The sequence below is a fragment of the Lissotriton helveticus genome, chromosome 12 (assembly GCF_964261635.1).
Source record: "Lissotriton helveticus chromosome 12, aLisHel1.1, whole genome shotgun sequence".
Lineage (NCBI taxonomy): Eukaryota > Metazoa > Chordata > Amphibia > Caudata > Salamandridae > Lissotriton > Lissotriton helveticus.
This window is the reverse complement of record NC_136073.1, coordinates 557,952,837-557,967,369: the sequence shown is the minus strand read 5'-3', so window position 1 is coordinate 557,967,369 and position 14,533 is coordinate 557,952,837. Positions and strand designations below refer to the sequence as shown.

The 14,533-nt window shown below is 43.3% G+C and overlaps 1 protein-coding gene across 3 annotated transcripts in view; it reads right to left on the bottom strand.

Moving 5' to 3' along the window:
* The window catches only part of SMPD3 (sphingomyelin phosphodiesterase 3), a 1,033,773-nt gene that overhangs the window by 80,604 nt on the left and 938,636 nt on the right, over positions 1-14,533 (bottom strand). For all 3 annotated transcript variants that reach the window (XM_078669784.1, XM_078669786.1, XM_078669785.1), the window contains one exon: positions 2,839-2,994. In XM_078669784.1, coding sequence (XP_078525910.1) covers positions 2,839-2,994 — 156 coding nt within the window. The remainder of the gene's footprint in view (positions 1-2,838; positions 2,995-14,533) is intronic.

The following is a 14,533-nucleotide window of genomic DNA, read 5'->3' as shown; positions in this document are numbered from 1 at the left end:
GGGCTGCTGGGAGGTGTGGTCCGGTGGCTCCGGTTTCCCGCTACCGCCGTTTCCCTCACGGCTTGGCCCGTTGGCCTGGCGAGGCTGTTCACAAAGTCCCCCAGTAAGTGCTCAGGTGTTCCCCCAGGTCTCGCGGGGGTCAGCGTTTTGCTGGCGCCTCCTGGCGCTTCTGGCGCGTCACGGGCGCGCTGGCGCCCCAGGGGCTGCTGGGAGGTGTGGTCCGGTGGCTCCGGTTTCCCGCTACCGCCGTTTCCCTCACGGCTTGGCCCGTTGGCCTGGCGAGGCTGTTCACAAAGTCCCCCAGTAAGTGCTCAGGTGTTCCCCCAGGTCTCGCGGGGGTCAGCGTTTTGCTGGCGCCTCCTGGCGCTTCTGGCGCGTCACGGGCGCGCTGGCGCCCCAGGGGCTGCTGGGAGGTGTGGTCCGGTGGCTCCGGTTTCCCGCTACCGCCGTTTCCCTCACGGCTTGGCCCGTTGGCCTGGCGAGGCTGTTCACAAAGTCCCCCAGTAAGTGCTAATAAAAGGAATGCCCGACTAACCTGTGTCCTGTGTTTTGGTGTGCCGCTCAGCAAGGGACAAGAACATGACAAGACTGAAGGTCTCAGTGAAATGCAAGGGGCATATTTTGCTTAAGTTGAGGATTTGCAAAGTTTTGTAATATCAAATCTTATTCTGTGAGTGAACAGATAGGCTGGACTTACTCTCGTTCATTCTTCAGTTAAATAAAGGTTATGGTTATGAAGGTTACAGAGCGCACAAGGGGCTCAAGAAGCAGAGGGTTGAAGAGCACTGACAAGAGAAGCCTCTGGTAGTTATTACTGTTGCATGAATCATGGAAAGGGGTGTGACCGGCTGTTCATCACTGGACTGGTGGGGTGCACTTGTCCCTGCCAGTTAGCCTATGTATTATTACTAGCTGAAATAAGGATTGAAGTTTACCTGTATGACGAGTCCAGTGAAACAAGTCCAGCCCTACCCTCTTAATAGAATTTTTCATTACAGTCGCCTGCACTCTTTGTAGATGACCTCATTCTCTTATTAAACTAAAGCAGCCAAAAATTGAATTTCGCCTCCTTTTCTCCTGAGAATTCCCCTCCAGATCTAAAATGTAATTTCACCCAAATTAACTCAGTTTGCCAAATGACTAGGCTGCATCAGTGTCACAAATATTTCAATGTTTCCTTTTCAGTTTAATACATTATTTTAATTTTACCCATGCTTTACCATAGGGAGACTCCGCAGTCGTAGCGAAGTTCTACGCATTGTAAAATAAAGGGGAAAAAGAAAGGTTATTTAACTTGAAGATAAATATTATTTTGTTTTTAATGGTAAATATTAATACAAATTCATTTTACTAATTTCATTCTGGAACACATTTAAAAAAATGTTACACACAATTGAAATAATTTTGAATTAAAGTTTAATTATTTGAAATATATTAAATGCAATTATTGTTTTGAATTTAAGTAAAACATTCTCACCTAAAGAAAACCTATTATTATTAGAAGTGATCATTTTTTAAATTCAAAATAGGTTATTGAAATATTTTACATTTAATTAAATGTACAATATTTTATGATTTTTACAATAATTTGTTTATTTATATTTTTATATTTTTAACTATTTTAAATATTTTAATAAAATCGACATTATTTCCTATAGTGTTTTATGTTAGGTTCCTACCACCATTATTTTCTATTGCTGAGTGTTGTAGAACAAATGGCTGGCTATATGTATTCTAGACTTACTACTGTTTTTTTTTACTTTTTAGTAGTACCTTACACTCTGAGTTTGTGAATACCAAAAAGAAGTAAACTTACTCAAGTTACCTTTGTAAATCAGGCCCTCAATGTACATACTGTATGTAGTAAGTGCCTAACACCGAGAGCTATGTGACAGAACCAGAAAGATTTTTATTTATTTATTGTCACGTTTTCTAGCTAATAACCTTTATGTATAGTTACCTTTATTCAGGGCCACTGGACATTATGCAATTTAGTAGTCGCTGCATTTTCTGCATAATTATGGATTTTTCGCATTACCACATTATCCATCATCTGCTACATAATCTGTACATTTTAACCTAAAAAAATGTTTCTAGCTCAAACATATCTAAAGCTACTTAAAATACACACAGCAACATGAACAGCACAAGACCCTGTGCAAATGTTGACCGTCCCCCTCTCTGTTGTTTTTTGCAATATTTGGATGTTATTCTTGTATTATTGAGGTGAAACCTTTTCCCAGACAGTGTGAACATGTGTAAAAATGACAATATAATGAAGTAAGACAATCAGAGAATGTGCCACATTATGTCGCATAATTTACCTTTCTTTACCGCATAATTTAGTCAACCCTGGAGAGGTGTGGCTCACTGGTTAGAGGCGGCAGACCTGTAAGCAGAGAACGGCCCGGGACCAGGGTTCAATTCCCGACGCGGCAGGGTCTTGGACCAGGGTCAACGGACTCGATAATTCTCGCCTCAGTGCCTACTCTAACCAGGGAACACACTCGGCAACTCTGGGCATTAAGCTTGCCTCATCTCTACAACGGCCCCCCACAGACGCCGGGGATGCCTGGTTTCACCCTGGAGATACCCAGAAAGGGAGCATCTCACAGGGAAAACCAGGACGGGTTCGCCAGCGGTCTACAGCGCCAAGACACTCGGGTAGAGTAACAGTGCGCTTTACAAGTATCCCACATTTACATAATTTGATCCTCCTCTGCTGAATAATTCCAATATGCCTGCCTTTATTATAAAGGTTTAGGTAAAAAGACTAGAAATGTGTGAATGTACAGTTATATGGAAGACATGTAACAATTAAAATAAACGTGGGCTTACCAGAGGAACAGTTGTCAAAATTCAGATCACCGCAGATCACGTCAAATGCTACTAGCTCCTCTGGATTGGCTGCACTGGAGGAGGAGGTAGATTTTCGGAAATCCGACAGCCAGTCCTGAAGCAGGTCCAACTGCTCACATCGTACAGTAGCATCTCCTAGAATAAGCGTGACACCAAAGATCTTGACATGAAGGTACTAAACCGAAGCTTAACATTAAGGTTTGTACATCAACACTTTATAATATATTATATATTATACATCATAAACCACTCTGCAATCCTGCCTCCTTCGCTATGAAACATGCCCCCACAACACTCATTGACCTGAACCCCCTCCTCTCTCCTGGTCTTCCTCTCCCAGTTATCTAGCACATCAGCTAAGCATTTTAGAGCTGGGTGTGATCAAACCTGCAGCTCAGTCAGACTGAGGGTAAATCAGGCTGAGCCACTGTTTCGCGCCCTCGTTCGCTCCCTGTTTCTTCATGAGAGAGGGTGGTAGAACACTTCTGCAAATGTTCACTATGGTTCTTCTCACCTCCTTTACTATTGCTCTTATAGGACATTAAAGGCAAGGAAAGAATGCAGTGGGCCATGTCCATCAGTTGACTCTGAATGTGCTGATAGATGGCTTCCACCTCTCAGTTGAGGCACCTGAGCGAAGATTGTCAATAACACCTCAGACCTCTTCAATGTGAATCTTCGTCTTTGTGTATGGGGAAACATCTATAATTCTGTATTGTTCTTTGCAAATATGCAGCGGCTAAATGTAATGCATAACTGAATTGATGATATATTGCTCAACAGAGTCACTAGAAAAACCGTGGAAATAATGTGGTTATGTCAAGTAATGTCATCCAAAGTCTGAAAGACCAAGACCATTCATACGACTTAAAATAAGATTGAAAAAATAGCCATTAGTGCCCTTCAGGCCAGAGATCTGAGGGATAAAAGTATTCAGTGGTGCAGGCTCTGAAGACCCCACTGAAAACTCATTTTGCCAACAGCACATTAGACCAGCGCTCTTGGGAGCAACTTAACTTTTGAATACGTAATGAAAAGGCCAATGATTTTCCGAAGAGTTCTAAATTAAAGCCAGCAATCTGTCAGTTTGTCATGTTATTTCTTGCTGTCGTCTTACTTTCACGATAGGTTCCATGTGAAAATATGGACTTCAAAAACAGACACAAATGTAAAGACTCAAATGTAGACTAAATGAACAACATACAAAATATCTCTATCCAATACCAACAACGTCTTAAAAAATAAAAAACAAGGCAAACACACTTCACTCAATTTGTAGAATTGTGTTGAATTACTACTTTAACCCCAGTTCTGGGATTCTCGGGGGTATGCGTTGGATGGTGTGGTTGATTGCATGTTAATATTTCTGTCAGTAAAAAATCAAAGGCGGGAGAAAGAGGTAAGAGCAATAGGTTCACAGCCTCCCAACTTTTAACATGCATAATCAAGGAACGTTAACTAAGGCATACAACAGAGTGTTCAGGAAAGTATGTAGAGGACTTCACTCAAGACCTCCATCCACTTATTTGACCTCAAAGTGGTATGTTTTGCCCCGCTAGCGTTGATTTTGTAGGTAGCATCATCATCGGGTCTTCTTCACTTGAGTGTCCCATTCTCCAGGTGAAGGAGCGTCAGCTTTCCTGGAGGTCGACTGTCTGCGTGCTTCTTGATTTTAACCTTATCCCTATCCCATTTTATTTGTTGTCAAAATAAAAACTAGTTTTCTTCTGGGATTGGAATATCGCTTCACACTTTACCACTGCCTCCAAGCAGACAGTCGACCTCCGGGAAGGAGGATGTTCCTTCACTTGGAGAACGGGACACCCAAGTGAAGAAGACCCGATGATAATGCTACCCACAAAATATACCCTGGAGGGGCAAAACATACTGATTTGAGGTTGAATACATGGATGAGGGTCTTAAATAAAGTCCTCTACATACTTTTCTGAACACTCTGTTTTATGCCCTGGTTCACTTTCCTTGATTAGGAATATTTGTGTCTGTACATTTTTATGTATGGTCTTCATTTTTAAATTCTATGTTTTAAGTATTTAATTTGTTGCCTATATTTTTGTAGATGAAAGCTTCACATGCTTCTCAGCCAGAAGGTTTTCCTGTTTGGGAAGCTGAGTACCTTTTAATGTCTGCTTCTATTTAGTTTTTTCCACATTGTGCTGGTGCATACTGCTTAGTGGATTATGTATGGCAAGAGGAACACTGCATATCAATGTAACCTAATTTGATTGTGTGACAGGCCAAGTGGCTCATGCACCCCATGGAACGACAACATAGGCCTGCTCCTAAAAGCAGCATGACTACGGTCATCATCTTCACAGGAATAGCTAAGTGCCTGACCCGAAAACAGCATTACAGAGCCCTCACTTGCGGACAGCATGTCTAAAACCCTCACATGCCCGGAGCACACATAAGGCGTGCCCTTGCAGGGATGCTGGTTGAATAACTTGTTACCTTTCATTTTTTTGCAATGGGGAGACCCTATTTTGAGCCACTTAATGGATTTTTACCATCCATCTTTCCAAGAAAATTAAAAATTAAAAAAACTGATATACCCTCCCATTTCCACAAAAATATTAGTCAGTAAGATGTTTGTGTTCTGCTGTCTTTTTAAGTCCAGCTCCATGTTAACTAAATTCTACAGGGAATGGTTTAGCACCACAATCGCAAAAGTTGGCACCTAATTGGCTAGGACTGTTTATTCAATGTTGCCTTAATTAAACACACTGTTCTAGTTGCCCTTGTTGTTTGATAAGTTAAAATAAAATCACCCACCCATTTTCCCTTCTGACGTATTTGTTGAGATAGTTAAACTCTATTTAAAACCACTGACCCCCTCATGGCTTGTCTGTATGAACTGTCTGAGTCCCAATTGCCCTTACTTCAGTAAACATGCTTGGATCATCCCTTGTCGTGAAACATACTGCTATGTTGTGCTCTATCACAAGAGTGTACGAGGGGTGCACCTAGGCATGGTTCTCTTACTCACAGGACTTAAGCTGCGCCTCACACATAAGACCTAAGAAGGCTGAAACTGGTCTGGGGTTGCTTATGTTCACCTATGATGGCACCTGGTTTGGCAGTTCAGGCTGGACTGCTATAATTGGAGGAGGACGAAATCCAATTCACGACTGGCCCTTATCTAGAGAGGCTGGCATGTGGCCCAGAGAAACTATCAGTGGCTGAAATGACTTGTAAATGAATGGGCATCTATGGGTTATAGTTGGCTATATGGCATCCAAAAGTCTATTTTCCTTTAGGTCTTGTCTTGTTGTATTTTGACTAACAGTTGGCGATCTCAGTAGCATAACTATCCAAGGGTCCAGCTCTCAGTCTGTGGGTACTCAGACCCCCTCAAGTTGTATTTTTGTACAGTCTTAAGTGGGTTGTCCTTTCCAAATTTGAAGTGTCTTCGCTCACTGGAGGAGTTCCTTGATATGTTTTTAAGAATGGATGAATACAGTTTAGGGAATTTGTGGCCTTAGTTTAATAGGGAAATACACTTTACCCTCTTTAACCTTTCTATCTACTGAAGAACACCCCTCTACCAGTCATTCCAACAGCAGGTTCTAGTGAAGTCTAGTAGAATGTTCATATTAAAACGCCTTTCCTTTCAACCCCTTGGCATTAGTTTTATGATTCCCAATCACTTTAAAGAAGACAAGCCATATGGATACATACAGCTTTCAGTACTGTTAAAACGGAATACTATTGAAATCCTCGACTTTGTACTGGAATTTGTGATTCATCATTGAGTCTGAGGGCACACCGCAGGGGTACGTTTACCATCTCCCACTAGCAGATTTCAAGCAGGTGATTACGATGATTTCATATCAATCTCTAGTTATTGTTGATACTTCACACAGCTCTCGAAAAGGAATCACATGAAATCACATAATTTTCTTTCACTCTGATAGGTTCAAAAGTGCATTTATATTGCATGTTAGTTGATTCTCATTAATGGGTGATACCTCAAAAACAAGTAGTACCTGGTCTGATTTACAATCCGGTGGTAATAGAAACTTCTCCGAATTCTGGAGGAAGTGCTAAGCCCAGAGGCATATCGGTCTGCTGGCGTATGCCACTGCTCTGCAATGTGGTTACAAGTTGATTTTATCTTCAGTTGGGCAGAAGGGAACCACCCTTCTTCATGAGGTCCAGACAGGGCCGGTTCTAGGATTTGCGAGGCCCTGGGTTAAAAGGGAATGTGTGAGGCCTCTCTAATTTAGATAAGTGGCACCTTGCAAATAGACCATTCAAAGACACTGTGGGGGGCCCATTGTCCAGCATTTTTGTGCCCCCACAGTTTTAACTTTTAGCCCACAAGCAATTATCACACCTTCAGTCCAATCGTTAAAACTGTGGGGGCGCAAAAATGCTGGACAATGGGTGTCCCGCAGTGTCTGTGAATGGGTCTCCTTGCAATTTGGACAAGAGGAAGCGTCTCCCTCCCCTATGCTTCCAGACACCATCCCTGAGAGGCCCGTGGAGGGGGGCCCCTCCCATGGACTCTAATTGCAAGTCAACACCTTTCTTTAAAATGGATCGCCTGGGAAACAACAGGACACACTACCAGTGCAGGGCCCCATGCTGGTGGGCTGCGTACGAGGCCCTGGGCAGCTGCCCACACTGCCCACACTGCCCATGCCTAGCGCCGGCCCTGGGTCCAGAGAACAGAAGCCGCAAACATGTACTATACACATTAGATTTTCAGTGCTACTAATTTACAATTTGCACCCTTGAGAACGTCCCTACACTAACACAAAATGCGCATCAGCTGTGAGCTGCAAACTACTTTACGTAGTGTAACTTTGGAATATCAGACAACCTCTTATCCTACCCCAATATAAAGGTACTATGTACCTGGAATGCACAGTGTGATAAAATATACAATGCTAATAAGTTGCCAGTCAGTGGTCCAACTTTTGTTTATGAATAAGCAGGTGCAGCTAAAATTGTGATGATACTAAAATACCAGATTTATTGAAACAGAATACCATAGAGTTTTGCTCTCTCAACAGTCTTGAAAATTGCTATATCCTATGATTGTACTTTGAAAAGATAATGCATTTAGCTCCCCTTAGTAACTTTCCACCAGCCATTATGGTGTGGATGAGGAGAAGGCAGCTTCTAAGGGCAGCATGGCAAGGTGGTAGCAAGCTATATACAGTATTGCTATGTCTTGCTGGGTTCTCCTACTGCTGCAAGGATCTGAGAAGACTGCACCAATACAAAGTAGACATGACCTGATTTTCTGGGAGATGTGAGGTAGAGGTATCTTGAACGTAGACATGTGGGTATCACAGCACACTTTCTTCAGACAGTAGACTTTGATGCATCCTTTAGGGGTTATAAAAACAAAGCCCAGAATCTTGAGAAATTGACGTAATTGGTTTTCCAGACGAGCTTATTTCTCTTCTTCCATCTTCTTACTTGGTGGGGAATTTACCCATTTGTTTGGAATAGGATGCTATAGGTCATAACAGTACTGACATGGTGACTTTGCTGCTCCTAGTCCAAATTCATGTAACTATTATTGATATATGGGACCTGCCTTATATTCACATGATGGATTTTTACTAGAAAGTATGGCAGTTTACTATTTCCTCTACCCTAAACAAATAGCACAACTTTGTAAACCAGCTCATCTGGGGCTGTTTAACTCAACGTCCCCTGGGGCGCAATAGGCGTTTGCGCCTGTTTTGCATGCCTGGGGCACTTTGGTATTACAGATGGGGCCACAATGCTTGTGCGGCCCCTTGCAATGAGGGAATCACTTTGCCTCTGCACCCATGCTATATTACTGATGTGGGCGCAGAGGCAAACATGCCCTTAGGAGAAGCCTTGAGAGTGTGACACAAAAAAGTGGTGCACTGTCAGTGAGACCCATATGGTCAGCACTCTAGAGAGATGAAAAAGGGTCCCATGGACCCCCATACAGCCCCTTGCAGGCGACAGAAGTCATTCACTGCACCCGCATGGAAGGGGAACTCCAATTCCTTTTGAAAGTGCAGGCGGGTGGCCGCCTGCACTGAGAAACACGGACCTTATTTTGAACAGCTGCTCCGCATTTCTCTTAAATATGTTGCCCACAGGGCATCACAAGTTCTTGACTGCCTGAGGGCAGAACATTTTTCATAATAGGGTGCACTTTCACTGTTTGCACTTGGCACATTTGCTTAAAGGTGCATCGTGGCACAAAAAGCGAAAGTGAGCCATTTCAGTAATACGGTCTCAGAGGTCATTCATTTATGCAGTGCTTCATCATTCGGTAAGCTCACACCTAACCACATTTTATTGTGTGTAATTGTTTTTGTGGCCTGAGTCCTAATGGTGCCCTTTTGTGCACAATGCAGTTACACAACTAAATGTAGGCATATGAAAAGGAAGAGTATCTGCTGGAGAACATGGACTCACAGTATGGCTTCATTCAAAAGCACACCGTGGAAGCTAGTGGCTCGTGAGGCAACTGGAACGGCACCTGAAAGAGATGAGCGTGTGTGCATGAATCCTTTTGAGTACGCGTAAAACCACATAACTGTGTGTATGTGCGTCTATGGTTTAAGGTTTCTTTTACTTAAAGTCTTAACAACCATCCAAGAGCATCTGATTCACTACTTGGACGAAGAACTCCAACCTGCGCCCAATCAGAGCTAGTCACAGCCTTATGATGGCTTCAGCAGCGTTTTTTTCGTGAGGGTAAGGAGGTGTCGCCCTCCCGCCCGCTGCAGCGCCGCTAAACGTGAAAAATAACATTGCAATAAAATGATTTCATTGCCATATCATGTTTCATGTTTAGTGGGCAGCATCCCCCAGCCGGGATAAATGGGCCATATCCTCCTCTGCTCCTGATTGGCAGCATAGAGGACTGGAGGAGCAAGATGAACACTTCAAAGTATGCAGTGACACGCGCACTTTGCAGTTCCCCACTCAGCTGAGTGGAGATTCAAACACAGGCCTAAAGGGCCTGACCAAGCGTTCGGCCAGGGCGCTCCATCCAATCCTGGCGCTGCTCTCATGTTGGTGAGAGGAGCGCTAGGATTGGCTGGTGGAATTTCCTGGAGGCTGAAGCCCGCAGAGCCTACAGAGGCTGGACTGAGGAGGACGTCGGACGTGCAGCAGGCAAGGTAAGTGACTTTATTTTTTATTATTTGCCACTCGTCTTACCTGCATACACGCACCTATCCACCCACCACTTAGTTGCCAGCCTTCCCCACCGGCGCGTACATGTGCTAGCCACCCCTGAATGGCCTGCTTATTAGTAAGGTATGTGAGATGTGGGCATTTGCTAGCCAAAGCAGGAGCAGTGTGACCTATTTGCTGTAATACAAAGCATTCATGTATTTCTTGTCCCCTGACATCAGCACTTCATCAGAGGTTAAAGGGCTTGGTGGAGTTAACTTCGCCATATGCCCTGCTTCTCTGCAGCTGCATGCATTACAATCCAAGCGATTCCCTTCAACTTTCGCTATCTCCCATAGCTTACCTTCACATGTACGATGCATTCTTAATTAAGCCTGCCATATGGTTTGGTGTTCTCTAAGCTGTTTGCATGGTCTCTCTTTGTTCACAAATTCGAAATTATTCCTAGAATGTAACATTAATATGTAAATTCGTGCCCTCCTGCTGACTCTATCACTGCCTCTTCAGGCAGACATACTCCTCCGCTGTTAACACTTACCATCCTGTGAACCCTGAGACGGCCCTACATCGACATAGGTGTTTCGCGGAAATAATTTGATTAGGTATGTGATGAATAGATTTATAGAAAAAGGAGCTTCTTTCTTTTACAACTGGTCTTGAACTGGATCTACCACCAATCCCAGCTTTTCACTATTGTTGAGACATGCGTCATCCAGTAACTGGCTCTGTGCAAGGCTGGAAAGAGCTACATTTTATGTTGCCCACAGGATTGCTCTCAGGGCAGCTTGATCAGGATTGGTTATAGTATGTGAGCTGAAGAGGAGTACAAAAAATACAGAACAAAAACGTATCCTTCTGGAGCGAGAAACGACTCCTTGAAGGCTTATATAGGACCAGTGTTATGCAACAGAATGACACCCACTTATAGGGGTGGGAAGGGAAAAGTTCCCTTTTCTTTAATCAGAGGTACCTATCATTGGCTCAGCTCCCTTACTTGTGGTGGGAGCTGAGCCGAAGATAGGCATTTAGACTGGATGGGACCCTTGACGAAAGTTTGACTACAACGCCGCTCACTCACGCACGCCCCTGTGGGAACGATTGTCTTGTTTTGGGTAATTCCCAACAGCGGCAACAAAAAAAAAACACATTCGTAATGTCAATGGTGGGGGTGGCCTCTTTACTAACCTACCCTGACAAAGGCCCAGGACCTCACACAGGCTCGTAGAACAGGGCTGAAACATGTTGGTCCTTACACCCTCATAGTATTCTAATGTTTAACCTTCCCTCTCACCCTACTTATAAAAGGATACTTTTGAAGTGGGTGATCTCTCGACCCTTTAGGGACTGTAGGTCTACACCTTTCCCCCTATATTGTTCTGTAGAGGAGTACAAATAGCCATCCTTGGAGGGCCATGAAGAGCTTTTCGGAGGAGCAAACTGGAGTATGGAGCAGAGAGTCTTCTGCTGGCTCTGCAAAAGCGGAATCCAGCACAGAGTGTACGACAGGCAATACTGTGGTATTGCTCGCCGTACATTAAAGAGATACTCTTTGTGAGTTCATGTACTTTTACCACAGTCCCCAAGTTCACTTTGACAAATTCTAACATGCCTGTACATGAACAAGCATTTTTTACAACCACTGTGGACTTAAACTCCTCTGCTAAGTATGCCCTTAGTTTTCTTTTCTGCTTTCCAGCCAAATCAGAAATGGTAGGGACGTGAGACCAATAAAATCACCAAACTCCTTCTGCATTTGCCTTCAGTGTGAAAAGAGTTTAAAGGTGTTGTTGAACCAAGCAAAGGATGTTGAGCTCTTGAGTCTCTCTTGTGAATTTGGACAACTTAGTGAAAAGGTTATGATGACTCCCTCGTCAAACTATGCCCAACCAACCATTTGCCCAATAAACCACCCAGTATACACATTCAATCAACCACCATGAATGATCAATCGACTATTTAACAGACTCAAATGATAAGCCAAAATTCTCAACAAACAGAAATGCTACGTTGTGCTTTATAGCATTTGTATAGAGCAGCTTTGATATATTCGTTGGCCTAACATGTGGAATACATCAGTCAACCAACTAATCAAGCAAAATCCTCAATATGAACCAATGCATCCAGTCAATAAACATGCTCAGCCATGAGGCATGTCTGCCCAACCAACAAAACAGCATGCACGACTAATCATAAACAAATCAATCAACATGTTCAAAAACTACGAATGCAGTTTGCATCTAGTTTCTATGTCCATCTGTCTCTGTTGCTTAATTGCTATACTCACCGGTATCCAAACCTACAAAAATAAAAAAAGTAACCCAATTAATCTGAGATTTGGAGGGACTTTGATATTCTGAAGTTAGGCATTAAAGAATTTGTTGAGTCAGTGTCTGTGTGATATCCATTTATTTTCTCAGATTACATGACTTACTATTTTTTGGGTCAATCAGAAATCACTAAAGCAGAACTTGTAGGGGTAATCGTGGAAGCTTCGGTACTAACCACTCTACCGATCAGAGGCATTTTCAGCTTCAGCCGTTGTGACTGTGGTGGCCTTGACTTGGCCGTTAGGATAAACTAATTGATTAAGACCACTTAAACAGTGTAGTACACCAAAAATGGTAAATCATTTATGCCATTCTAAACACCTACAAGGTTCTGAATTGGATGCCCCCAGGAAACAGTCTATGTTTCTATTAGTTAGGCCTGAACGTTGCTTACAAATGGGTCACAGCCTTGACTAGGAAGTAATCACAGCACACACAGTCACAAAGATATCTTTATACAGTAGCTGATCTACTCATGCATCAGAGGCAGAGTTCCGGCTGAACCGGCGTATGATTTTCGGTATTAGAAATATGGGTTATTTTGGCAAAAACATCATATGCTTCAGCATTGAAGAGATCCTAGGGTTCTGAGGAAACAAAGAGTCTTCATTCAAACATCTTGTGGAGGAGAATCATTTCAGTGCTAGGCTCCATGTTGTGAAGAAAGCCGCCTCCTTTTCTGATGCGTCTTAAAGTGACTATTGGCAACGCTTTGGTGATACCTTCTATCTTCACTTTCCACCGCCTAATGAATTTATGCACTCAGGTGCGTCTGTCGTTTAAACAGGGCTGGCATGCCAGTTTATTCCATTGGGCATTTTCCTGACGGGCTAAAGTAATTGGAGACAGTTTTTTAAAGGATGAGGCAGCTGCGGGTTCCTCTGCCATTTTCGCCAGCTCCCCCAGGTAATCACAGCACGCCACAGAAAGCGAGAGAAAAGAGGACAGAGGGACATAGAGAAGGAGATATGAGAGAGAAGGAAGGGAGAGGAGCAGGTTTGAACATTTTTTCCCCGGGCTGATCTATAAATACGAGAAACCCAAATATTGATGGAGGGATTTTTAGCTTAGCGGCTTCCTTCACTGACAAGTCTGTGGGTCATCTCAGACATATCTGTATGCAAGCTGAAATCTGGAATAAAGCACTGTGATGTGATTATGGGTGTCTGTTAGACTGAAACAAAATCACCCATTCATAATCCTGCAGTCAGTGATCTGCAGTGTAAAAGATCACAGACTATGTTTTTGCACTGCACGTCTGTTAAAAATGTGCCCTTCCTGCAGGGTCACCATGAATTGTTTGCCTTTTTGCTGAAACCTTATTTTTCTGGCTGTAGAACTCTGTGCTCTTTACCACTGGTAACCAGACGTCCAGTGTTTTTACTCCTCCTATAAACATGGTAATGCAGGTAATGATTACCAATGTGTACTCAGAGCCAGTAAGTTAAATGTCACAAGTGGACTGCAGCCTCCATTGTGTCATCTACTACAGTGATAATGTAAGCATGACTGCAGGCCTGCCACCTGTAAACGTGTAATATTAAACATATCATTACAGTGACTCAAAGCTATTTTCACTGAAGCAAGCCCGGCTGTACCATAGGAAACCACTGGAATGCAATAGTAAATGCTAAAACTGTATCTCAGACACATGCCACTAAATCTACTGTTCTCCATCCTGCAATACCATGAGGGCATTCTCTTAGTATTTCGTTGGCTGTCTCTCATGAACATGTTTCGAAAAGAAGTCCAGTATGTCTCCTTCCATGTGTGCATTTCAAACACACTAGATAACTGGTTCATCTACATGTATAGCTCATTGTTTCACCTTGACACACTGCCTCATGCTTCCATACCTATGTTGTAATTGTAAACAAAATTATTACGGCTGCATTGTGCTCACAGAACATATACCAGTTTCATGACCACCCGGCTACTACTACCACGTATTCCGAGCTGCTCTCTAATCTGGGGCCAGGTGCTGCCAAGGGAATAAATACAGACAGGGACTATGGACCACTCAAGGCCACTCCCATAACAGTATGTCATTGTGCAAGTGAGAACTGTTTAATGCAGTGCCAAGGCAAGGATCTTGCTTGTTCTGGACATTGGCAACAAGGACTGATTGGGATCATCGTATGGCCACTTCCCCTTCAGTGACTGCCCCTCTCTTTTCCTGCGCCCCGGCC